Here is a 24533-nt window from a genome sequence, read left to right as displayed (position 1 = left end):
ATTTCAAAGTAGTACGCTTCAGCAACGTTACGAAAGTGGTTGTGTTCCGCCGTGAACTCTCCATACTACTCTACAGGGTACGTATTTGAAGCTAATGGAGCAAAAGAAGGCGACAACAAAAAAGTTTTACGATAATCCAATTACGCTGAACTCATGTGACCGACGGCCGTGTCCGTAACGCTTGTGAATGAAAATAGAGCTTCAACGCAGCGTAGACAACGAAGACGATAATTAGCGATACGCGTAAGCACAGCCGATACACGGCCGCGTTGAACCACCAAGAAAGAAGGACCGACGCTCTGAAAATTGTCGATGGTGTGCTTCCTTCAATCCAGGCAGGCTGTAGGTTGTCGCGATTGCTCATTTAACGTTCATTTCGCTCCGGTTAAGACGACGCAGCATCCGGCGTCATGAAACGTGTTTTTGAACGTTCCTTTTTGGCAGATCAAAAACCCATTTCGCAAAGCAATACTGCATCATTTCACGAAACCAAGCCCAGTAAGTTACGCCTGCCCTCAAATTGGTCGGTTTTCGTCCTTTTACGTCTTGTGTGTGAGTTGCGCAAAAAGCACAAACCATCAAAAACGCACCGGACCGGAAGAAGCTCCGATGATGAAGCAATCAGCAGCGTGCCCGGTGCGGTGCGGTAGATTGCGTTTTGCAAACCGATTACATCATATATCCTTCATCTCTTTTTCCTCACAGTCTCGACGCGTCGTCCTTGTCAGTCTCTCTGTCTGCGGTGATGTCGGTTTCCGGGGCTTGAAATGTGCCAGAGTTTATTCATTGTGCAACTACACATACACACACACACATCGACGCGAGAGTGCAAAGAAATTGGTGGTCATCGGAAAGGACGAGTGTGCTTTTGAATGAAGGTGAAATCCTGGCCACAGAGCTAAAACGACCATCACCGTTTGTGCTTTCTTTTCGTAATTGAAAGTTTGAAATTAAAGTGCAGCAGACTTGAAACGGCGGCAAGTAGACGCATCGTTTTTATAGAATTGCAAAATTCGGTGCTTCGCAAACGTTCATGTTTGTCAGCTAGTGTGTGTACGTTTGTGAGTGAGCATCAGTTCCAGGCAAATCTTGCCCAAAAGTCACGTCTTGCCCAGCTGCCCAACCTCCCCTGGAAGCGACGACGATGAGCGCCAGCAGCAGCCACGGTCCATCGGCTTCGGTCAGTGCCGTTTCCACACCGATAAACGCTGGAAACAGGCCGGATTCGGCGCCGGCTTTCGGGAGTTCACAAGCATCGACACCTCCACCGAACTCGGGCGGAAAGTTTCTTGGTAAGTCCCATGTGCCCTATGTGTGCGCCGTGTGTCCTTTCGAGAAAGCTCACCTGCAACTCCCACCCGGCCTGATTGGTAGATGTGTTGATTTTTACTCCGTCGAGTTTTACGTATCCTTCGCTTTAGGATCGGACCCACTTCCGGTCGTAGACGATGTTCCCAGATTGCTCGTTACCACCCCAACACCCTTTGTTTCCTTTGGCGGATACGACAATAGCTACGTTGTGTGATGTTTGTTGAGGGTTTCTACGTCTACGTTTTAACCGTCACTATGATGGACATCCGGATACCCAGCCAGGTGTCGTGTATTTTTTGTTATAACAACAAATGTTCGACACGTTGTAACGTGTGTTGTAGTGTAAAACAGGTCCGGGTGGCCTTTGACATCTACTTTGGCTGGACGGAATAGGTTATGAACGTCACCATACCGGATGGCTTTTATCTTAAGGCGTAGGTAGCATTAGCTTTAGGCAGATTTAATGCTGCTTGTGATGGCTGAGTGTTGCAGCCTGTACCAAAGACTTTACGAGCATCATTTTGCAAAAACAGGAGGCAAAACAAAGTAAACTAGTAATGTGTCGGTTTGCACATTCCAAGTTTCAGTTGTGCCGTGTTTCCCTTATAATCGTTGCTACATGTAATCTTTCTAACGAATCGTTAAAGTGAATCCATGGTCTTTTCCTGTTACACTTAAAATAACGATCAGACCTTTTTGTTCGCTCCAAGTACGTGGAGGCGTAACGTACGTTCGAAGGTTAACCCCATTTTATCGTCCACTTGATAAACTTGATCAGGACTTGACTCGACTCGTGAGTCGTTGGCTAGGCAAGAACCATGATGGGTGGTTCTATTTAAAGGTTCTCGAAGTGAACGAACAGAACGAAGAATGGCGTGATTCCAAGTCTAAAAGTAGCGTTTGGCTCCTTTTGTAGCTCCCCTCGCACAAGTGCAACAAGTGATGCGCTGCTTCTGATGTTAAGGTATCTCCTATTGTTCTAAGAGTATCTTCCAAGAAGCAGATAAACTACTACTCCGAACGTTAGGCGCGGGAGACATGATGGGAACACAGGCTTTTCTCGTAAGTGTCGGTGAACGAATTGACTTTTTTAGAATAATGATTCCGTGCTTTCAATCTAGAAATAAAGCTCTTCACCTATTTTAATGAATAATCTAATCTGTCTAATGTTTGGAAGGAAGAGTTGTTAAGAGGCTCTAAGTTTCCTATGTGATCTCAATAAAATCGTGCATCTGTGGAAAATCGCAGGGAGTTGTTTAGCAAACTTTCCAGCTCTGGCAGAGATTGTTTGTACGATTTAATGTAACACTCGAGTCAGCTGTTTGCGGCAATGGAAACGAGTCAATTTGCTATTGCACGTGAACTTCCGACACAGTCGCCTTGCTGAACCATCAGGAAGCCATCAGCTGTTGTGGCAGGGTCGCGTGAAACTGCTCCATTTGCGAACTGCCGCACTTGAGCACCTGATCCTTTAGCCCCTAGAAAACCGGTCCCCATTTGCCTACGAAGAGTTTAAAGTTGGACGTAGTGCACAAATAATGCATTGACTCCGTCTCACCGTGTTCCGGCGATCGTCCTTTTTACCTCCATCATCGTGGCACTCGGCTCGTCTCGGACTTGATGTATGTTACGCCATCAACATGTACACCGCTCGACAAGCTCGTGGGGCCGCCTGGGGGAAGTAAACGCGCAAAGTGTATCGCGTGCCAATTGACAATTTAGCACTGCCCACCGGCATGACATTGCACTCCTGTTTGTTGCCATAAGCAGATTGCGGGCATGGCTGATGATGAAGTTGGCATTCCATAGGTTTTTTCTCTCTCGGGTCTCTTCAAGGATTTGTTTATGCAGCGTCACCAACACGAACCCACGTTGCTGCATGCTTCGAATCACGCCACGCACGTTGTCATGTAAGTGTGGAACGGATTTTGTTTCCTGCCAGGGAAACGACGCGTAAAGCAACGGCGCCCATCCTTCGGAGCCGTTTAACGTTTGATCGATTACGGTTTGATTGGGGTGTAAAGTCGCTGTGTGCTGGGTATATGCATTTCTTTTTTTTTTCTGCCGCAAACTGGCGCATTTTTAGCTGCAGTGCGAAACCACACGAAACTCACATTATATGGTTTTGTTGTTTGGACGAACTGGACGATGGACAGACGATGAAGAGCAGCGGAGGTGAGCTGGAAGTTCTGGTTTAGGGACAATGGTTTCAAAATATGGACGAATTACAAGAATCCCAACGTACTGTACGGTATGGTACGCCAGTGCGAGTTTTAGAACCGAAAAAGTTCAGTAGTACTTTATTTCTTGTACAAATTGATCCCTAAATTAAGGTTTATTATCTTTAACAAATTGATTTTAAGAAGTAGTAATGGTAATATGTGTAGAAAGCTATTTACAAACAGCCACATGAATCAGTTTGAAACGCTTGTATAGATGGCTACTAACTAATCAAAGTACTTTACATCCCGTACTATACTAGATCACAAGCAAAATTTACATACTCATATAGCAAATGGCATTCACTTTTGGTGATTACCAACAGTACGTTAATTGTGACAATAATTGCCAGTAATTTTAGAAGTTAGAAGAGTACGTCAAAAGGATCTAAGCTTATGTTTTTACGGCCTCAGTACATTATTGTTGATAATTTTCTTTTCGATAATTTTGTTCAATATACAGTAAACATTTTCTCCAACGGGTCAAAATGACCAGTCCCGACCCGAAATGGATATAGTGAAGTTGGTATATTTAGTGATATATTCAGTGTAAAGAATAACGATTTTCGGTTAAATGAGATTGAAATGAAATCGAATGAAAGGAATAAATGAAATCGACGTGCAAGTATGTACGGCACTTTAGCTCTTTTAAGAATGTCCATAAAGTTGTGCTGTTTTTGGTTTACTCTTTTCGTTGCATTTCAGTTTTTATTACGAGTTTATAAGCTCTAGTCTCATTTGTGTTCGTGTGATGTTGTTCCGCAGAAACCGTGCCAAAACCGTCATTTATGGCACCTCCATATAACCTCCACAGCTTCAATCTCACAGCGATTTATTATTCATGAAGAACCCCCGTGGTTTTTGTCTTTGGCACCAAACATTTACCTCCCCGATGAGTGTGTCATCCGATGGGCGAAAACTAACATTCTAAGACGTGACTGACGAGCGCAGTTGCGGGCAAATCTTTCTCCGTACAATTCATCACGTTAAAGCGAAGCGAGGGGAGAAATGTTGGAGATTTGTTTGTGTTGAGTATTTCTTGGAACGGTTGAATCAGTTGACAATATGGAAATGAATTCTCGTAACAGTGTGCGGTTGTAGGCAGTAGTGAAAAAGTATCGTTGAAATAACAATTAGTCCTCCAGCAGAAGGGACTGAAACAGGACACTTGCCGAGCACTGCCCGGGAACACTAATTACTGCCCGAAGCGTTCGAAAGAAGTTCAACAACGTCACGATTGCGCGGTCACGAGTTTGAAAGTGGGCAGACACACTGCCTCTGGAGCCTTGTTGGCGATTACGGAGTGGTTTGAATTTAGCAAAAAAGGAGCTTTTCTGTGGCTTTTTATTGTTGGCCCGTCATGAACCACTTGGTCACCCAAACAACAAACACTGGCCCTGCTTGAGCCACGCTTTTGGGCTTCGGGATATTTGCAAACGTAACTTGAGTTCGTGAGATGCATCACTGAGAGATGCGGGCGCCACACGTTGGCTCGTCTGAAGTTGGATAACACCAACAAACAAACAAACATTTAAAGTAAGGTATTGTTGATGGTTTTAGGAACGTATTCGCCCGTTGCCTTTTAAGTATTGTGATAAGTTTTTCATTTCGATCTTTTCTTATATGTTTTGTCAATTTATTTTGTATATCTTTTTATCCTATTTCGTTTTTGTATATATTGTTATCTTTTTCTTTTCACTTTTCAATGCTTCTTCACCGTTTACTGCACGTCGTCTGCCTCCTTCCGTCGCGTCGGTACTCTGCATGTGACTTGTGAGCGCGTTACCAATTTACCCATTTACTCTACTTGCCGTGTACGGGATGCGGTCGTTAGATGTCAAAACCGAGGACAAGAAAAACCGCCGTACGTCGTTGCAGATGCTTTTGCCGAAACTGCCCTCGTACGAAAGTGCGGGCACCAGTCCAGGACCGTCGTCTCCAGGTGATTTACTTGAACCCTACTTCTACTCCTGTGCTCAGTCGTTAAATGTTTGTTCGCTTGTAACTTCATGTTAACCCACTAATGGTCTTTTTTGGTGTTTTTTGTGTGCTAGTTTATTGGTGTTGCTTTCATGAAACCTTTTTGTGGTGTGTATTTGTGTGGTGTGTGACTGTTTATTTCCCCACTGACTGTTTGTGTAACATCTATTAATCTGCTAGTAATAAGTTTGTTCGACATTCGTCTATTTGAACAAAAACATGCCTCAGTAACTGCTGAGTACGTCCGAAAAGGGACAATTGTCTCCTATGTTTGATAGTCATGCGTCCTTTTCGGTATGCGGTTATCTATTAGTTATTTTTTAATTTTATTTTATTTCTACTAACATTATTTTCTCTAAGCTTAATAGAACAAGTTTTCCCCCGCAAGGTGTGGTCTCTATTGGGATTTATTTGAGCCAGACTTTCTTGAATTACCCGGAAAAATCATTTTTCAAATTATTATGAACCGTAGAGTGTAATAAAAGACTGTTATAGACTATGGAGTCGATCTTCGCTGCTATGTCGGTTGCTCACCACAGCTGCATATCATATATACGAGGTGTCCTGACTTTTATGGCACTGCAAAAAATCCTGTATCACACGCGGTAATGACCACGTGGGCTCCATTGGCCTGGAAACATCCTTACAGAAATTGAGCTTTTTCATCCTTGCTTTGAATATCGCTCGGTCAAATCCTTGTGAGCTCCACACGTTTCCCGTGCAGACATGCCTTCTACTATCAGCATGATGGTCTTTACCAGTTCCTTGTTAGTTTGGTCCCGTTGCCACGTTTGCCGGATCTTGAGAGACCGCTGTCTTTATCCGTGTGTACAGCGCAATAAGTGTTTTGCTGCAAGCGTGAACGAAAAACTGTCCCTAGGCCACACACCCTGGAGACTGGAGGCTTTTAATAGTACCCATCGTTTCAGCTATTTAAGCGTAACGCTCTGGAAAGGACTGGGCACGGAATATATTGGTTCTTTTGCGGTGGATCTCTCGTGCCAAAGGAAACATTTATTTTTGCCGTCCGGCTGCTGTGACATTGAGTCGAGGTGGGAAAAAGGTACCGTTTTCACGGTAAGGCGAGAGTGTAAATTGTTTTTCCACTCACTATCACCCACGATGTGCAAAACCCGTGTTAGCTCAACGAGCACGCAGAAGATGATTATGGTAAACGGCGTTGCCTTTCGCCGATCGATGATTATCACATTATACGGTTTGCTAAAAGAGTACTATCATCTTCGTGGTCCGATGGCGAAACGCGGAAATGCGTGAAGATAGACGCTTAGCGAAGACGTTAATTAACCAAAGCGCGCTCCTAACACCTCATTTAACATTGAACTCATTTCGTTTTCTTGTTCTTTCCTTTGGTTTGGTTTGGGACAAATATTGAAATGTGGTAAAGTTGTTTAACCTAGTTTCCATGTTTACGCCTTGGTTACGAAAATTCGGATCGCACCGCAAGATAAACATTGGGTTTTCATATTTTGTTAAACAGTATAATTTGTTTTTCTCAAACACTTTCTATGTTCTAATCAACTTTGATGAGCAACTTTCCAAACGATATTATCTAATTTTATCAACAGTAATTTTCATCTATCTCTTTTAAAATACAATGAAACTTCTAAAACACATATATGCAAATGAATGTTACGAAACTTGTTTTACTATTTCATATTTTCGCATGTCTCAAAAGTCGCAAAATGTACATAATGGGCGCCTGAATGGGGCCCAGAGCACACCGTTGGTTTTGCTGCCTGACGAGAAACTGTTCTTTATCGTTCCTTCGTGGCTTTCGTACGCGAAATGGAGAACCAGCTGTTTGCGTCATGCGGACTTAGAACCGCATTGTAACCGCAGGGGGAAAAAAACTACACGGCACGATGTTCCTTGAGGCTATTATAATAATATTGCAGTAATATATATAGAGCACACGGAGCAGACCACCAGGACACAGCACACGCCTTTGTGTCATAGTCTACTCAAAGCGCTTATGTCACCGGGAGGAGCGCACAAGGAAACACATACCCCAAATAAATGGTACTAGGGCCGGCAACTAAAAGCAGCCATATTGGAGACTTGGTTGAATTACGACTAGAAAGCGCAGTGGGAATGGTAATAGGAAATCGCTTAGTGAGTCCCGTCTCCTCGTCGCAGCCTATGTGCGTCGTTTGCGGGCGTCAAGGAGCAAATTCGACCAGCAAGAGTGTGTCCCGCTGTGTGATGTATGGACCGTACCATGACGTCATATGGTCATCCGGTTGACATAAATTCGTCATTATTGTACCTACATACCACCGGGACTCTGTCCTCCGGCAGCGTCGACACACGGCAGGAGGTTGATGGGATTTGAATGGTAACATCGTAGTAATAGCTCAATTATGAGCCTTTGGCCACAGGCTTCATTTGGCGCATAGCGGGAGTTATGGAACCAGAATTGGGAAATACCAAACAAGAAAAGAAAAGGTACCTCAGCTAATAAATAAATAAAAAACACAATTAAACACATTGTAAACAACTTTACGTACGCAGCAAACATTCAACATTTACATTGAAGTGTTTTTTGGCGATAAAAAAATACAAGCCAGTTCACAAAACCAATTGTTGACAGAAGGGTAACTTTGTTGTGCTTCTACACTTTGTTTTCGTACCATTTTCGACAATACGCTCCTTATCAACCGTAGGCAGGTTGGTAGGCCGATTCTGAGAAGGAATTACGTTCCGTTCTTCAACTACTGATCGAATTTGGTGGGCGTAAGTGGAGTTCTCAATGAGTATTTCCAATCAACCTATCGAATCGCACTCTCGCTGATGACCGATCGTGGTTCGAGTGACTTCACCAGAGCACACTACAGATTGCTGTCGGCCCGTGAAAGTGGTTTTGTTTGTCTTCGCAAACACCACCAGTTATCGGTGAGTCATTGAGCCGAGTAAATCACTGCTAATTGCATACTCCGGGAATCCCCGTTCCGGCCACTGATACGGAATCGGAGCGGCGGCATCACGACGCGTGCTTTTAATTTAATCACCCACTCCACAGTCTGGCACACGATGCTCTTGTTGATAGTAGCACCTTGGACAATGGACGACATCAATCGTCGGGCTTCGATCGTTGGTAGTCCGCGAGATTGTTTGGCGCCACTCGCTGTTGGGAGACCACTCCGTTTCGCTGTCAGCTGGCGGTTGTTACCGCACGCGTGGTCACGGTACACCTTGGGCGATACGAAAAGTGATAGAAAAAAAAAACTGAAACGTCGGACAGACTAGAAATAATGAATTTGATTTATCGTTTCGCCGTTGGGAAGACGCGTTCAAAAGAAATCGGTTTCGCTTTCCTATTTCTCAAACGGTGGCGCACGCGGTTGTGATAGTGTCAGTGGCTGATCTTACCGCAGCACCACCGCGCGATAAGAGGAGCTTACTGTTGGACGGGTGGAAGTCGATTAATTAAAGTTATTTATGGCCATTATGTTGGCCTCACAAACATCGAGATTACTAACCGCCGGTTCGATTTTGTTCGTCGATAACATTAAATTGCCCATCGCGCAGAGTTCAACCCGCACTCCCGACCGGTGGAAAGCCTCGAGACTGACACGTGTGTGCGGGCAGTTAGAGTGGAAAAGGTGAAAACAAATCATCGCGCTCACTCGTAAGTGTTCGGTTTGGCCCTCTAATGATCACGTGCCACAGTGTCGGAGCTACGTGGTTCAACTCTTTGCATGAGCAACAATGATTATTGGGAAAAGCATTTTCAATCACACAAAGTTCACAAAACATTCTTGCAAAACAGCGTTCGGGAGGCACTGGCTGCTCAACTTCTTTGCAGCGATTGTGTTAGGAAACAGATTCCGGGTTTCGGGAAGAGAAGAAAAACATAAAGAATGCGTCCGGGTTCTTGGTTCGGGCGAGGGATGCTTTTCACTCAATTTTATTTTAGTTCAACAACTGGTGTGGTTCACCAACACCCGGGGCTCGGTTGCCTTTCGTCTTCCACCAGTCGGGAAATAGTTTGCTCATAGTTTGGTTCGCCGTTCAAGTTGAGACGGCAAATATTTGTCCAAGTTTCCACCAGCAAAAGACGGTGGCGCTTCTGGGGAAGGTCTTAGAAAAGCGAGCGAATGGTAGGATGATTGAGATTCTTCCAACGAAAACGACTAGGTCGAGGTTGAGCTTTAGACTTGACGCGTTTTATAGAAAGCAATATCGTTTACTAAATAATTTATGCCTCAAGCAGCATGAATAAATCTGTCGGTGGTGAGAGCCGGCGCTTATGCCAGTTTTGAATAACTTCATTTATCATATCATGTTTTATATCAAGATACTACCTAAGATACTGAAGTGATGCTACGATTTTGAATGATAAATGTACACGAATGCTCGTGTATAGCGACAGAGACGAAAACGTTGGACAAATGAGCTCAATATTTTATGTTACCCTTTTGGACGTTTCCGGTGAACCAGAACCAGACCGTTTGTAGGCACTTGTGGAGTGCCCCCATAAAGTACTCGCAATGTGGCCAGCGAATCAGTAAAGTAAACAGAAACTTGTCCTATGGTGGGGTGCGGTGCGCAGCGTGTAATCAAGCGGTTGGATGCATGCTCGGCGCTATCAACCGTTGTCGATGTCAAGATGTCGCGAAGGACATGTAGGTTAGTGACAGCCCTGATCTCTCTGCCCCACTCTTACCAATGGCCATGTGAGGTTTTTTTGCCTATTGTGTTCCACATAGGAAACCTAGTTTTGCGTCGCCCAAAGATTTCTGTTAACTTCTAGCAACTGCTGATAGCTGACAGTTGTGCATCGCAAACTCTGGGAACTGCTCAAGCGGTGGCTTTAATTCGTTGCATAATTTAACTTTATCGACGTGTTAAAGGCGTTCACACGCCCGGGAACGCACCGGGATCCAAAAGAATAAATATTGGAGCAATGTGTTCCATTTTGCTCCTGTTGGCTGTTGGCTGCTATGTTTGTTTAGCTCGCTCTACCCGGTGGCCCTTGAACTGGCGTCGCGTTGACCATTAGGGAAATGAGGGTTTTCCTTTTCCCTCCAGGTCACACTCGTTGCGGACCTGCGCTATTTTGTTTGTACGCTATACATTTTGATTGATTGAATAGAAAGTTTCGATAATCACATGGAGCTGGTCCTGCGGTCCGCATGTCCGCCATCCGTGTGCGAACGGCCATCTGGCCATCTACCCGCTGACCTACTTCCCACAAGCGCGTAATGCAATCAACCACTGTTCGATTTCAACTTGTTTAATTTTCCATGAGATGTAGCAATTTTATACATTTTGTAATTGGGCCGGGTTTGCGGGCGTGTAGGATGGCTGGCAACCATCAGAACGACGAGTTCTACATTGTGACACTTTCCACGTGGGCCTAAAATCACTAAATTCTCATCTGCCAAATTTATTTATGAATCGGTTTATGTGTTCTAAATTGATGCTATAGATGGCCATCAGGATTGAATCGATGACGTGGAATTGACGATAAGAATGCTAAATAATGCTATCTATCTGGCGCGGTCAACTTTAATCGTCGTCTCTTGCCGATCTGTGTTGTATAACAATCTATGTTGATTAAAGAATCGATATATTGCACTTGTGATATGAGCGTCTCAGGTTAAGATCATCTATTCAAACGATTTAGTATAATGCGTCATTGAACTTGGATATTAACCTGGACGCAAAGATAAACTGGCTAGCAACTTGAGTACTGCACCTAGAGAGGTGTTTCCATGCAGCGTATATCTTTAGTACTTGAGCCGTTCGTGACCCACGGGGCGATCGTCCCTTAGCGTAGGATTAATTTGTTTTACGTGGCCGTTGCGTCACATATCACCTCACAGTACTTAACTGGGTTGTCACTGAAACTTGGTGGGCCTTTTTTTGCACCAGGTGGGCCCATGAATTTGCAACTTTTGCGATAATGTGTCGTGCGATATATTTTAGCGGCATGAATAAGCTTTCTAAACAGAAAAAACGCCAACTCGACGTCACCGATGTGCGCTAATCGCGTTTAAGGATTACATTCTTATCAATTGATTCATCACGAGATTATCGATGTATGAGAACTGCCCAGAATGCTGATAAAAAGTAAAAAAAGGAAAACCATTCAAAACAGCTATCGAAAGAAAGTAAAAGCAGCTAAAAGAAGTTCTCGCTTAATGTTTCTTTTGTTTTCTGGGCCCCGGGAGTGTGTTGCTAATAAAGGTCGCTAAACGTGAAAGTTGAGAATTGAGTGAGAAATTTCACACACGTGTCCTTGAAGGCTCGTCTCCTGCGGCACATATCGCACTCCTGTCGCGAGACGCACACGCACGAACACACCGCACTCTCTGGCTAACACCTGTCCCGCCGCTACAGTCAATCAGTGCCGGTAAAGTAACCCTCTCAGGATTGACGTAGCGATGCGTTGGTGCCGGGTTAAAGTGGCACCTGCTGGGAGCGTGTTGCTGTGTGCACGTGGGTCTCGGTGGGTGTGTGTAAACTCGTGCTCCTTCTCCTTCTGTATACCCTGTATAGGTCTGATTCATCGATACTACAACTGGCGTTGCTTGAGCTCAACTCGTACTTCGTGCGGTACGTTCAATTTTCCATTTCGCACCGATTTTGTTTTCTTCACACGCTCACCGTTTGCAGCGCTTGTCACGCTTCGATTCGAACCCCCGATCGGGTTGTTTTAGGCACCCACCACCATCATGGTTTGTGTTGCACCGTTGCACCGAGGCGTAATTGTGCCACGATCTTTGACAAACAGGCAGAAGCCAATGTCAGCTCGGGGGACCTGCGCGAATACTAATTATCGGGAAGGCGTTATTGCAATGAGATATCCACCACACCTTGAACTTTTATCGCATTTTGTTGTCTGCCCGGGTGCCGTGCCGTGAGAGTGATCGTGCCGTGAAGAACGACCGATAACATGTTGAAAAGCGTCTTTGAACTGTCTCATCTCCTGAACGCCATTTCTTTATCTCGCCAGCTTCTGATGCCCGATGTAGTGGGCCGCATACTGCAAGGCACCCAATCAAGGAGAAACGATCAAGCTGGTCCTTGAGTTATTTCGTTGTTATGAAGTGAATCGGTTGACATAAAGGCCACATGTATATGTGGCGATAATGTAACTCAACAATATCACTCAACAACAACAGCGTTGTGTAGGTCTAACTGCTTGTCGGTATTCTTGTTGTTGGCAAAATACCACACCACTCTATCAGCCCCGTACGCATTTTCCATTACCGTGCGAACCATCTTTTTAGTTACTGGAGGCTTTGTTAGAAAAATGCCCCTAATTTTGCTTCCTTTTTTGGTACAAATCCGTCAATTCACATGTTGTGGGGGGGGTCGCGTTACTCAAATCTACCGATAACAAGGGCTGCTGATGTGCACCCCGCTGGCAGCGTGTCCGCTCCCGCTGCTCGCGATCACGGGCTGGGGTTGATTTGTTTGTTTACATAAAACGTTAACCGCGTAAAGATGTCAATTCCGTGCCATGGTAATTTCAATTTGCGCGTTTTTGACAGCATCGTCGGTTGGGATCGTCGTCGTCGTCAGTGTTTGCCAACTCATTTCGTTGTTTGCATTCGCCGGAATGCCTATCTATCTCCTGCCACGTGCATAATAAGTGTAGTTTATGTGTTTGTGTGTGTTTGTCTGTAGTATTTTTCGGAAGCCCCGGATGAGTACGACTTTCAATTTTGATTTATATTTAGATTTTTGGTACTTTAGCACCCGGGGGAGGGTTATCTTGTTGACTCATTTGCGGGCGGTATTTAGTTAATAATTTTATACGGCGAGTGAGAGAAACCAACAAGAGGAGTTCCGTTCGGAGGGCATTCGATGTTTTATTCACAAACGCCAATGGTCTTTTGGTCCATTTTTCCGTGTGTGTGTTCGTGGCTTTTCGATCGCAACCAAGCACCCCCCCGAAAAGGATCCGGACCACCAAGTGACGTACCATCGTTTGCTGCTTAATGTTGCATGCCCTCACCGGTGCGGGCGGTGTGGGTGTGTTTATGCATGCCTTCAAGGTGCTGTGGGTTAGAAACAGACGCGCGCGTGCTGTACAATTTATACACCGCTTACCGACGACCGCACCGAGACTAGTCGTTTATAATAATACGCCGGGCTGTGCAACATTAATGATCGGGCGGCCGCGACGGGGAAAGTAGGTAGCCCGAGCGAGCGAGGCAGCGAAGCATGGGGGTCATATGATAATTAGTAGTCGATTAGTGGTGCGAGTGCGCGCGCGCTCTGTCGTTGTGGTGGACTCGCTTCTTGCATCATCCCGACGGTGGAAGCAACCACCACCTCCCTTCCGACCGGTTCCTTGGTCTCATCCATGGTTTAGGTTGCCAGCTCACAGAATACTAGGAGCGCTAGGACTTTGGGGCAAGGGGCCTAGTAAGTTCCTCCTTCCAAGGTATATGCCCGATAGGGGCCCACACACACCCGGTTCGGTGTTGGTGTGTGCGTTGTGTTGTCTTGCCGGCCGGGGTATATTCCGCCGTGCGTGGTGTTCGAACGCAGCCACACGCGACCGGCCGCCGTTTGGTTGTCGTGGTCGTCGGTCGTGCTCTGCGTGTTTATTTGTTCCTTTGCGCCGGTTGAAGTGACCGAGTGGCGCTGACGACTGACCGGTGGCTTCCCAGTGTTCCAGTCCGTTCGTAGCCGTTCGACGGACCGCTTAGCGCGAGCGCACAGTGCTTCTTGTGATTATCCCCGCGAGGTGGCTGTCGTTTGTGTCAACCCCGCCAAGTAACACACGCGGCTTGTTAGGTGGCAATCCCGCTCCGGTTGGACGTTTGGGGGCTACGCTTCGCATCATTTAAATCGCTCACTATCGCGGTGGATCTCCCCCTTCGAAAGACGCACACACCAAAACGCGTACGTGGTGTTGACCTTGATCTTCACCGGAACCGTGTATGCCCACGCATCTGCGGGTGTCGGCGGGGCGCGCGCGTACGTCATTATCAATTTTCGCGCGGCAGAAGTGTAGTAAACAAGCGCGCGGGACGAATAATTGCCGAAACACGATTTTGAAATGCTGATGCTCGGTGACAAATGCGCTGTCCCCCCCCCGCCCCGTCGTGGACCCTCTCAATTCGCAGTTGGACACTTGGCGCGCAGTGGAGGAGAGAGCGTTCGGTGTAAATAAAACCGTGCGTCAACAGTGGGATGCGATGGGCTCGGCCAAGGTTTTAAATTTAAACCATCCGCGGCGTGGTGCTGCTGTGAATGCGAATCAAAAACGGTTTCGACGCCATTGCGCTGTTTTCTTTGTGTTCCCGGGGCGTATCGGCATCGTGGGCCGTGGACCGACCGAGTGACGCGATCTCCTTCGAATCGCTCTAGTGTTGTTATCCGGCAGATCCGAGCTTCCGGACAGTGTTTTGGTGGATGCGGGTGGTTAGACTCTATTAGGTCCCTCCAGAAGCGCAATGGTGGTGCCATACTCCTTAATCATTTGTCTGCTGTGCTATTTCATGCGCACACCTTAGCTGAACTATTGTGGCGTTGTGTGGACAAACGATTTGGAGATCCCCACGAATAGATTACTCGGCCCAAAGCTTCAAACAAAGTGTTGATAGACTAGACAATATTATTCGCATCGAGCAAACCTCTGTTTTTCTCATTTCTTAGTGAAAACACGTCATTACTTTTGGATTGACCCCATATTTTACGACAGACTTTCTCTCGAGCACATCACGCACGGGGATTTCCGTTTGCAGTGTGTACCCGTTATGCGCCTGTCCTTCTGAAAGACCCTCGCTGGGTTAGTCATTTTATTTCGGGACAAAGAAAAGCAATGGTGCAACAGTCGCATCGGAGCGCGCTGATAGCGGACCCCCCCCCCCTGTTGCATTGCCCCGTTGGTTCATTGCTTTTTGAGGTTTGTAGGGAACTGTCGAAAAGCATGAAAAAAGAAAACGGTTGGAAAACTAAAGAAATCTCGGCGGTGGCTCCACGACGTGTGGTCCGGGTTCCGTTTTGCAATTCAACGACTTTGGACGTTTCCCTCTCGGAAGCGGAAGAAATGTGTGGTAACCATTACTCGATCCTCGGCATCGTCGTGGGAGATGGAGCAGAGCGGAAACAAGGGTAGAGCATGTGATAGGTGTGATTAGAGCGGCCAGCCACATACGGTGCCGAATGTGTACATATATATATGTAGCTCTAGATATGACGGTGTGTTTGCGTATTTCGTTGTGTAGTGATTAAAGTGTTGTTCCATTTTTCTTCCAACCTCTTCCTTCCCCACGTAGCGCCTGTGCATCGGGTGGTGTAGTTTTTAATTAGTGTAGCTTCTCTAACAATGTGTAGCGTTTGTAAAAGTAGACCTTCTTCGTAGGTGTTCTCTCTGTGCGAGCCTGTAGTGCCGCGTGCGGAGCGTTTTTCTAGAACGCAAAGATTTTAATTATCTCAAATTTAACTACATGACACGAGACAAACCGTAGATGCTGGTGCTTGTGAGTGATGTGGGCGTTTTTTTAAATTTTGCATCTAGAGCGTCACTAGAACCGCATACCCGCTAGGGACCGGCTCGAGAGATAATCGTGCGATACCGCAGACTCTGTTTGGCAGTCGTTATTATTGTGCGCCTTAAATGTCGTCTTTTGTCGTGGCGTTATTATGATCGTGTAGAGCATTGGAATGAAACTGAAAACGTTGAGAAATACGCTCTCGTTTCTGTGTGATTGCAAACATTGCCGTTCGCAAGTGTAACCCGTTTCGCAACCTATTGCATCCCTAGAAAAGAAGAGCACAGACACCGAACGGCGTGTGGTGGTGCGCATCGAGCCAACTAAGCAGACTGTATGAATTATGAAATTCTTTCTAGGAATCACGGGATGGAACGACAACAGTCCAAAGATCGAATCGGGCTTCCCAGACAAGGTGAGTAGGATAGTAGTTTGTTGCTAGATAAAGTGAAACCGTTCGGGCACCGTTGGTTTTAGTATGCAACGCACCAGAGGGTGAGGTCTACCGATAAAGGACGCGTGCGAAGCATACTTGACGTTCGGGGGGGTGTCTATCTGCCCCATTTTCCAGAACGGATGGCCATCTTATCATAGCGCTATTGAAAAGCAAAACTAGACATGAAAACTTTAGTGCGTTTTGGAGTTTTATCAAATTTACAGTTTGCATCCAAAGATTGGGTTCAATGACCATTTGTACAAACGTGTGTAGTCGTGTGTCACCCTAAATAAGCGAATGTTTGATTTCAGTTTAGCATCAAACATTTGTTTCCTAGATACAATTCCCAGATTTGGCATTTGATTCGTAAATACTTGTATACAGAGGAAAAGTCAGTCAATTTACAAATTGTTGTTAAATGACATATATATTAATCTTTATACCTACGATACTAAAAATTGGCCAAATACGTGTGTATGGTAGGATTAGAAGAGAGTGATTCATGCGAATTAATTGGCCTTATCAAAACATATTTCGAATTGATCCGAAAAGTTACTCTTTAATACTCACGATCAATGATTCTTGGTAAGTTATTAGATACAAGTTTGGTGAGGTTTTGATACAATTTACAGAGTTGCCTGCCACTGCGACAAAAATACTTAAAAAAGGTTTTACGGTGAAAAATTATTTCTGGTGTTTTCCGCCCAAAAATTCAAAAATTTCAACCTGCATGGTGCATCCATTAAATAAATAAAAAGGTGACGAAAGGGCATAGATAACGATTGTCAATACGCAGCAGTAGATAAAAAAAAGGATAAAAATAACTAATTCAAGAATCCATATATGAATGAATACGCGCTTTCTGCTCATGAATGTGTTTCAAGCTAGAATTCGTGCCTTATTTTTCAAAGGGGAAGTTCCGAAAGTTTCCTATGAATCACCACCATTCGTCCTAATAGCGCACGACACACGAAGACCGGTGGCCCCACAAGGATATAGAGGGAGAAAATGTAAATAAAAGTTGCATCATTATTGCGCAAAAATTAAAGCTTATAAACGAAACGTAATGCTTTCGTATAATCGATGTCGTTGCTGTAATTTATGGCCACTTGGCACGCACGCACGCAGACGACGGCTCCAGGCAGTAATGTTGCTGACTGCCGGCTGCCGACTGCTGCAGTATTTTTGCGGAGCAAAAAGTTGCGTTCTTGCGTAGGAATAATTTTTACCGAAAAAGAGGATTGCCAATCCAGTGGCATTCGAAATCGTTTTCACTTTCATCCATCACGATGCCTCGCTACCGGCGCCAGCTTTGCCTACTGAGGGTGTCCCGCGATTTAAGCGATCAATCTAAAAGATTAACGCTTTCTGTGTCGCTTTCGGGGAGGTTTTGGTGTGCCTGTTGTGAATTTTCTTCATTTTCTCCATACATTTCGCTCTCCTGGCAATGTAAATAATTGCGCCGGTTCGTTTGAATGTTTTGTGACCGTTCAAGGGTTATGGGCTGCTCAACATTCGCAACGTCGATTGCAACGGTGTAATGAATTTAAAGTATCACCGCACGTCTTCCCGCAGTGGGTCGTGCTTGTGCATGGTGCGCCTCTCGTCCTGCCAACCGATCCAATAAAGAGTCTCTTTCGAGCTGCGCCGTACCGTTGGTTGCTGTCAACACACAGGATAATCGATAAAATCTTACACGCGGTGTGAATGTGTGTGCTTATTTTCCGGCGGACGACGTGCTCTGTGCTTCCGTCTCGTGTCACAATTTCTTGGGTTTCAGGTCAGTTTGTAGACGGAAGATTGGTCTGCTTGTGGGCTGCCCAAAGGAGGAGAAATGCAAGCTTGCGACACTTGCTTGCCGTCCCGGGGGTTGAGTAATTGGAAGTAATGGCCCCCGCCGGGTGTTACGCCATACTCTCCCCGGAGTCGTAGTTGAAGCGGCCATGAACCCAGTTATGTGGTATCGAACAAGCGGCGCGTTTGTTTGCGGTACGCGCGGGTTACGTTAGGTACGTTAGCAGCAGAATGGGGAAAGTCTTGGCCCTTTTCTTAGGTGCGCAACACCTTGGCGTGTTTGCTGTAGCGAAAGTACGAAAAAGGTTCTTTACTTTGGCCCCTTTCTGATGGTGATGGTGTCGCTTTGGACAGAACATTTACTTTGCAAATAAGATAAAGCAATAAAGCGCCCTAATGGCAATTATCCTTTCCGGTGGCGAAGCACTTGGTGCGATGGTTAGTTGACGGCCCTTCCCGCCGGTGGTCGGCGAGAACACCAAGTCCGTTTGTGGGTGAAAATGGCTAGCATGTGTTTATTCAGGTGGCAACTACCTGCGCTGCGGTGGAGTCTTCTTCCGTGAGTTTGCTTCTAGCAATGATTAAGACATTTGTCTGTGGCAAAAGCATTGTTGTCCAAACAGGCGTACTGCCCAGCGATCATACTCACTCATTTAACTTCATTTTCAACGCGTGTTGAGAGAGGGTTCACTTAGTACCGTCCGTACGCCTTGGTTCGGAAACATTTTCTTAAAGGGCAAAAAGAGTGATAGAAAGACATGAACAGAAAGGATTTATTGAGAGGTTTTACTGGCGGTGTTTGAATCGTGGAATATTTTATTCGATACTTACTATGGTTTTCTCTCTCTTGTATCCGGCAGAACGACTCGGTCAAGCTGAATCGAAAAGAGTCGTACAAAGCCCAGCGAAAGAACTATCGGCGCGAGAAGAAGCGTGTAGCTTCGGAACTACTTAACTCCCTGCAGGACCCGGCAGTCATCGTGCTGGCAGATTGGCTGAAGGTAACTCGCTACTCGTTAACCCAGTGTGTGCTATTTTGGTTTGCATCGTTTGCATTAATTTCCAGATCCGAGGAACGCTAAAGTCGTGGACGAAACTTTGGTGTGTGCTGAAGCCGGGCCTGCTGTTCATCTACAAGAGTCCGAAGACGAAGAGTAGCCACTGGGTCGGCACGGTGCTGCTAACGTCCTGCCAAGTGATAGAGCGGCCAAGCAAGAAGGATGGCTTCTGCTTCAAACTGTTTCATCCGCTCGACCAGTCCATTTGGGCTCCGCGTGGCCCAGACAAGGAAACGATGGGTGCCGTGGTGCAACCGTTGCCGACCTCGTACCTCATCTTTCGCGCACCGAGCCAGGCGGCCGGCAAGTGTTGGATGGACGCGTTGGAACTGTCGCTACGCTGTTCGGCGCTACTAGTTCGATCGGTACCCAGCATCGACACCACACTGACCGAGGGTGCTTCCAGTACCACACACGAAACCCAGTGGTCAGAGGCCGACTACGAGAAGCACTTTGACGAGCATGGTAAGAACCCGGCCCGGTGGAGAAAGGATGCATCGATGTGGCCTGCGTTTTTCCTTCGTTCAATGTCAGCTTGGACTAATGCAACGTTATTTTCTTTTTTTTTCCTTCTCACTCACATTCTCTCGTACTACCCGCATTTTAACTGTGTGTTGCTCGATGCGTTGTCTAAAACTGTATATGCCCTGTTGACCCATGGCTGATATCATCGCTTTAATTCGATATGCCTATTTTTGTCGTGTTGTGCCGTCTCTGCGTTGCTTGGTTTCCATGTCGTTCGCCTTCCTGTCGACAACCCGGATCGTTAACCCGGATCTTTATCTGCTACCTGTCGGTCCCGTTGCGTAGTGCCAAAGTTGAAAGAACACTTGAATTACCTGCTCAAGTATCTACCTCCGTCGCCACCGGACAAGCAAAATCTGCGCGTCGAGCCGATAGAAAAGTCCTTGCCCCGTAGCGCTTGTCCCTCACCGACACCCATCTTTCAACAGCTCTATCTAGCGGTGGCCCACTGGGAGCGCTATTTGCGTGATTCGCCCGAAGTGTTGCGGTGCCGATCGGTCGATTTTGGCCATCAACTGTCGACGTCCTCGTCTCCCGGTGCCGATGAGGTGTTCGATCGGTTGCAGGAGGACGCCTCGGCTGCGATGCTGATAGCGGGCGGCAAAAGACGCAATTCGTTTCAAGCCGGTAGCCGATTTGATGTGCCACAGGAGAATGGGGTCGTAGATGGTGGCTGTCGCGACTCGAACCCTGTGGCTGACCTAAGAAAGTTACGACGGCGCAGTAGTCCTGCAGATTTCTCCAAATGTCACGGCATCACCATACGCGTGTCGGACGATCAATGTGGGAACCGTTTTATTTTTTGAAATCTTTTTTCTGCACCGAAATCGCAAATCTCCACAATTTCATGCCTTTCTAATCAAATACGTGCTATTCGTTTTCGGTTGTTGGCACAGATTTGGACATCGACAGCCAGCTAGATCAGGGCACAATGGTATCGGCGGGCGAATCGGACTCCGAGTCGGATCTTGGTGAAGGTTTAGACGTGGACGAGTTCCCCGAAACACCGTATGTACATTCATCCGAGGAAGAGTTTGGTGCGGTAAGTTGGAGCGCATTTTAATCGTGTCATTGGTGAACCTAAACTATTCCGTCCTTTATACTGCCCTTAGGCTGGAGAGCAAGTGGAAGAACTGCCGGAGGAGCACAAGAGCTTGATCTGGTTCCTGGTGAAGCAGGTCCGTCCCGGTATGGATCTCAGCAAGGTCGTACTGCCAACGTTCATTCTCGAGCCGCGCTCCTTCCTCGACAAGCTGGCTGATTCGTACTACCACGCGGACATCCTCTCGAAGGCCGTGCTGGAGGATGATCCCTTTACTCGAATGAAAACCGTTGTTCAGTGGTATCTGTCCGGGTTCTACAAGAAACCGAAGGGACTGAAAAAGCCGTACAATCCGATATTGGGCGAAACGTTCCGGTGTTACTGGCAGCACGAGAATGGTAGCCGAACGTTCTACATCGCCGAGCAGGTGTCGCACCACCCGCCGGTGTCCGTGTTTTACGTTACCAATCGGCAGGACGGGTTCTGCATCAGCTGCAGCATTCTGGCCAAATCCAAGTTCTACGGTAACAGCACGTCTGCGATACTGGAGGGTGTTGCCACGTTAACGCTGCTGCCCCGAGGGGAAAGTTACACACTAACCGTGCCGTACGCGCATTGTAAGGGCATACTCATGGGCACCCTGTCGATGGAACTGGGTGGGAAGGTGACAATCGAATGTGAAAATACGGGCTACAAAACCGAGCTGGAATTCAAACTGAAACCTTTCCTCGGTGGCAATGAGTATACGAACTTGCTGGTGGGGAAGCTGAAACTAGGCAAGGAAACTCTCGCCACCATCAACGGGCACTGGGACAGCGAGATACGGATCAAGGATGCGCGATCGAACGAAGAGTCGCTGATGTTTAACGCAACGACGGACGTTCGCGCTCGGCGCTTGAAGCGCTTCACAGTGCCAATGGAGTCGCAGGGTATGAACGAATCGGAACGTCTTTGGCAGCATGTATCGGCCGCGATACACCGCGACGATCAGGTGGGAGCGACCGAGGAGAAGACAGCCCTGGAGGAGGCACAGCGAATCTCAGCGAAGGAACGGAAAGCGACCTGCACCGAATGGATACCGATGCTGTTTCAGCAGGACTTTGTCACGGGCCAGTGGCACTACAAGTATGCCGATCTGCGCCCGTGGGACCCACGCAACGATCTTCGGCAGTACGAGAGCAACTACCGCATCCAGACCAAGACGCGCCATCAGGCCCCGATGGTGCGTACGGCATCGGTGGTTAGCTCCGATCCGTTGAACATTATGCAGGCAGATTCACGCGGATCGTTGCGCAAGAATCGATCGGCTATAATTAAGCCCCGGAAAATATCGTCCAATACCTCGACACCAGATCTGAATGATCCGAACTCGGACTCTAGTCACTCTGACGTGCATGACAACGTGATGTCTGGCATACGGTAAGCTGCGTGCAGGAATGAGATGCAAGGAGAGCCTGATTGATGTTTTATCTTCTTTATTTTTCTCATTAGCATCATGCAAAAACTTGATGATATTCACAAGCAGGTAGAGGATCACTCGAGGAAGCTGTGCAAATTGCAACTGGACATCGACAAAATGCGGAGCAGCGGCACTTCGCTAAATCAACCAAAACGATGGGACGGTCGACTGGCGCCCATTTTCTCGTCGGTTCACGTCAGGACGGTCGTGTTCATGGTCGTTGGACTGCTGCTGCAAGTGCTAATTACATGGTTTCTTACGAAACGGTCTCTTGCCACAGTTCCGGGAGCTACTGGTGGTGGTGGCCCGAGCAGTGCCGAACACGACGAGAAGTAACGAGACGATCATAATGTCGGTTCGCCAATAATCGTATCACAATTTTTCGAAACTTAGGATCTGCCGTTTGATACATTTTTATATACTATACATATGGGAATATTTGGCAAGTGATAGATGAACCTTACCTCTCCTCACTTCTCCTCTACTTCGCTCCGTTCGATTCCATCTCAATTGTTGACCGACTTTATCGTGCAGCAACTTTGCAAGCAAACGAGGTGTGAAGGAAATCTTTTTTTATCCTGCTTAACGGACGAGGTTCTAATCGACAGCTTGAACAGTAAGCGTATAATCTATTATTTATCGTCTCACAGAAGAAAGTGCTGGTGTAGGGAACACAAAAACAAATAACCGCTAAAAGCTTTTGTTTTTGATAGGGTTGATAGGCCGCAGTAACAAAGCTTCATTGCTAAGCTTTAGTCCTGTACAGGCGACATTTCAAAGCGCCAAAAGTACTACACATTCCACAGGATTCGGCTTCTCAACGCTTGCAGCGCCATCTGTTAGCTAGAATGTGCAACGGCCGCAAGCTAGTCTTCCTCTAACTTTGTCTTATTTGTATTCCTCGTTTGAAATATCCCTCAAGGTATTGAATATTTGTTTGAGCTAACACATGTGCAAATGTGCGTCAATTTTTGCTGTTTTGGTGGTGACGAAAATGTATAATTGCGCAAGGGAAACATTTATGAAGCACGGGAAGTAACGAACGGTTTCGTGAATGCTATTAAATAGAAAATAGTGTACTAGTAATGTTGGTTCTAGCGCTGTGAATGTTTGGTTTATGGTTTAGTTGTCCATGTAAATATTTTGTAGTACAAACGTACCATCTCCGGGCAGGTTTAAGCACATTCGTTGGTAAACTGCGTGTCCTTTATTAAAAGTAGCAATAATGTTCTTGGCAGGGCGCTTGAAGCAACCAGAGGAGCACTTATTCGACGGTTTAGGCTCGAGTTTGATAGTCATGTCTTGTATGCGACAGTAACAGGGGTAAATCTATTTAACATAATTAATTATTTGGCTTAGGTTTAAATGGCGTTGCAATGTAATTGTTAAATTAAATCGAATGGTATTAGTAAAACGAAATGGTTAATGACATTCATGTTGCTTGGGGCAACACATCAAATTTGTAAGAAATCGGCAGCCTGGTTAGACACACTGTTTGTGACCGCTTTGTTACTAAATGGAATAAATTTGAATTAAAGAAAGATCGGCTTTTTATTGCTTTTGCTATTGGAACACTTCAGCACTTCGTATTCCTAAGTAAGTAGATTTCGAAAGAAATTGTATTGGTGTAAATTATCATCGTTTTTTTTAAGGAATGTGCTTAGGAAGCTAAACTTTTGTTGAACTACGTTCTGTTCCAAGGATTGTATTAATTTATCCCAAACATTGCATTGAAATATTTTGGGTGGGGCTCCAATTAATCTTCAGTTCTGTGCCAAAGTGCATAAGGTGTAAGCTGTTTTTTATGACCGGTCGATAAATGCACAACCAGGCGCCTCCATTACGACGGTGTCCAGTGAAATTTGGCGTTTGAAGGGTCAACACGATCCCGAAGTTAGTTACAGTACAAAAGCTACCATTAGTTTCTCAAAGCACCAGAAAAGCAACGCAATGTCGACGGTGTGTGCACAAGTTTGTTGCGAAGCGTCCTATCCGAACGGAACGATAATTAAGTGTATTTATCATGTTGCCAACCGGCGGAGTATCCTTTGCCCCAACACCACCGGTTTGTCATTTGTTAACGCACACTGGACTGACTACTGAATTGAAGGGGGCACATTTTTACATCTCATTAGATAATATTTTTTCATCCCGTCGTCCGAGTGAACGATGTCCACCAACAACTACCCTTGGGCGATACGCCGTGATCACCCAAGCGGCGCACGTAC

At 46.3% G+C, this 24533-nt stretch overlaps 1 protein-coding gene across 3 annotated transcripts; it reads left to right on the top strand.

Annotated features, from left to right (window-relative positions):
• Positions 1–985: 985 nt before the first annotated feature.
• LOC128274498 (oxysterol-binding protein-related protein 8) lies at positions 986–23822 on the top strand. 3 transcript variants are annotated; one of them, XM_053012715.1, is made up of 9 exons: positions 986–1292; positions 5365–5472; positions 16351–16406; positions 19082–19222; positions 19288–19744; positions 20090–20587; positions 20701–20846; positions 20917–22265; positions 22338–23822. In XM_053012715.1, exons 1-9 carry the CDS (start codon positions 1145–1147, stop codon positions 22639–22641), a joined length of 3207 nt encoding a protein of 1068 aa, XP_052868675.1. In that variant the 5' UTR covers positions 986–1144; the 3' UTR covers positions 22642–23822. The 3 variants fall into 3 exon arrangements, with proteins under 3 accessions (XP_052868675.1, XP_052868676.1, XP_052868677.1); XM_053012716.1 differs by lacking the exon at positions 5365–5472; XM_053012717.1 differs by lacking the exon at positions 20090–20587.
• Positions 23823–24533: the final 711 nt, after the last annotated feature.

Source organism: Anopheles cruzii, chromosome 3, assembly GCF_943734635.1.
Source record: "Anopheles cruzii chromosome 3, idAnoCruzAS_RS32_06, whole genome shotgun sequence".
Taxonomy (NCBI): Eukaryota; Metazoa; Arthropoda; class Insecta; order Diptera; family Culicidae; genus Anopheles; species Anopheles cruzii.
The sequence above is the reverse complement of the archived record's forward strand: the minus strand, read 5'-3'. Positions and strand labels throughout refer to the sequence as shown.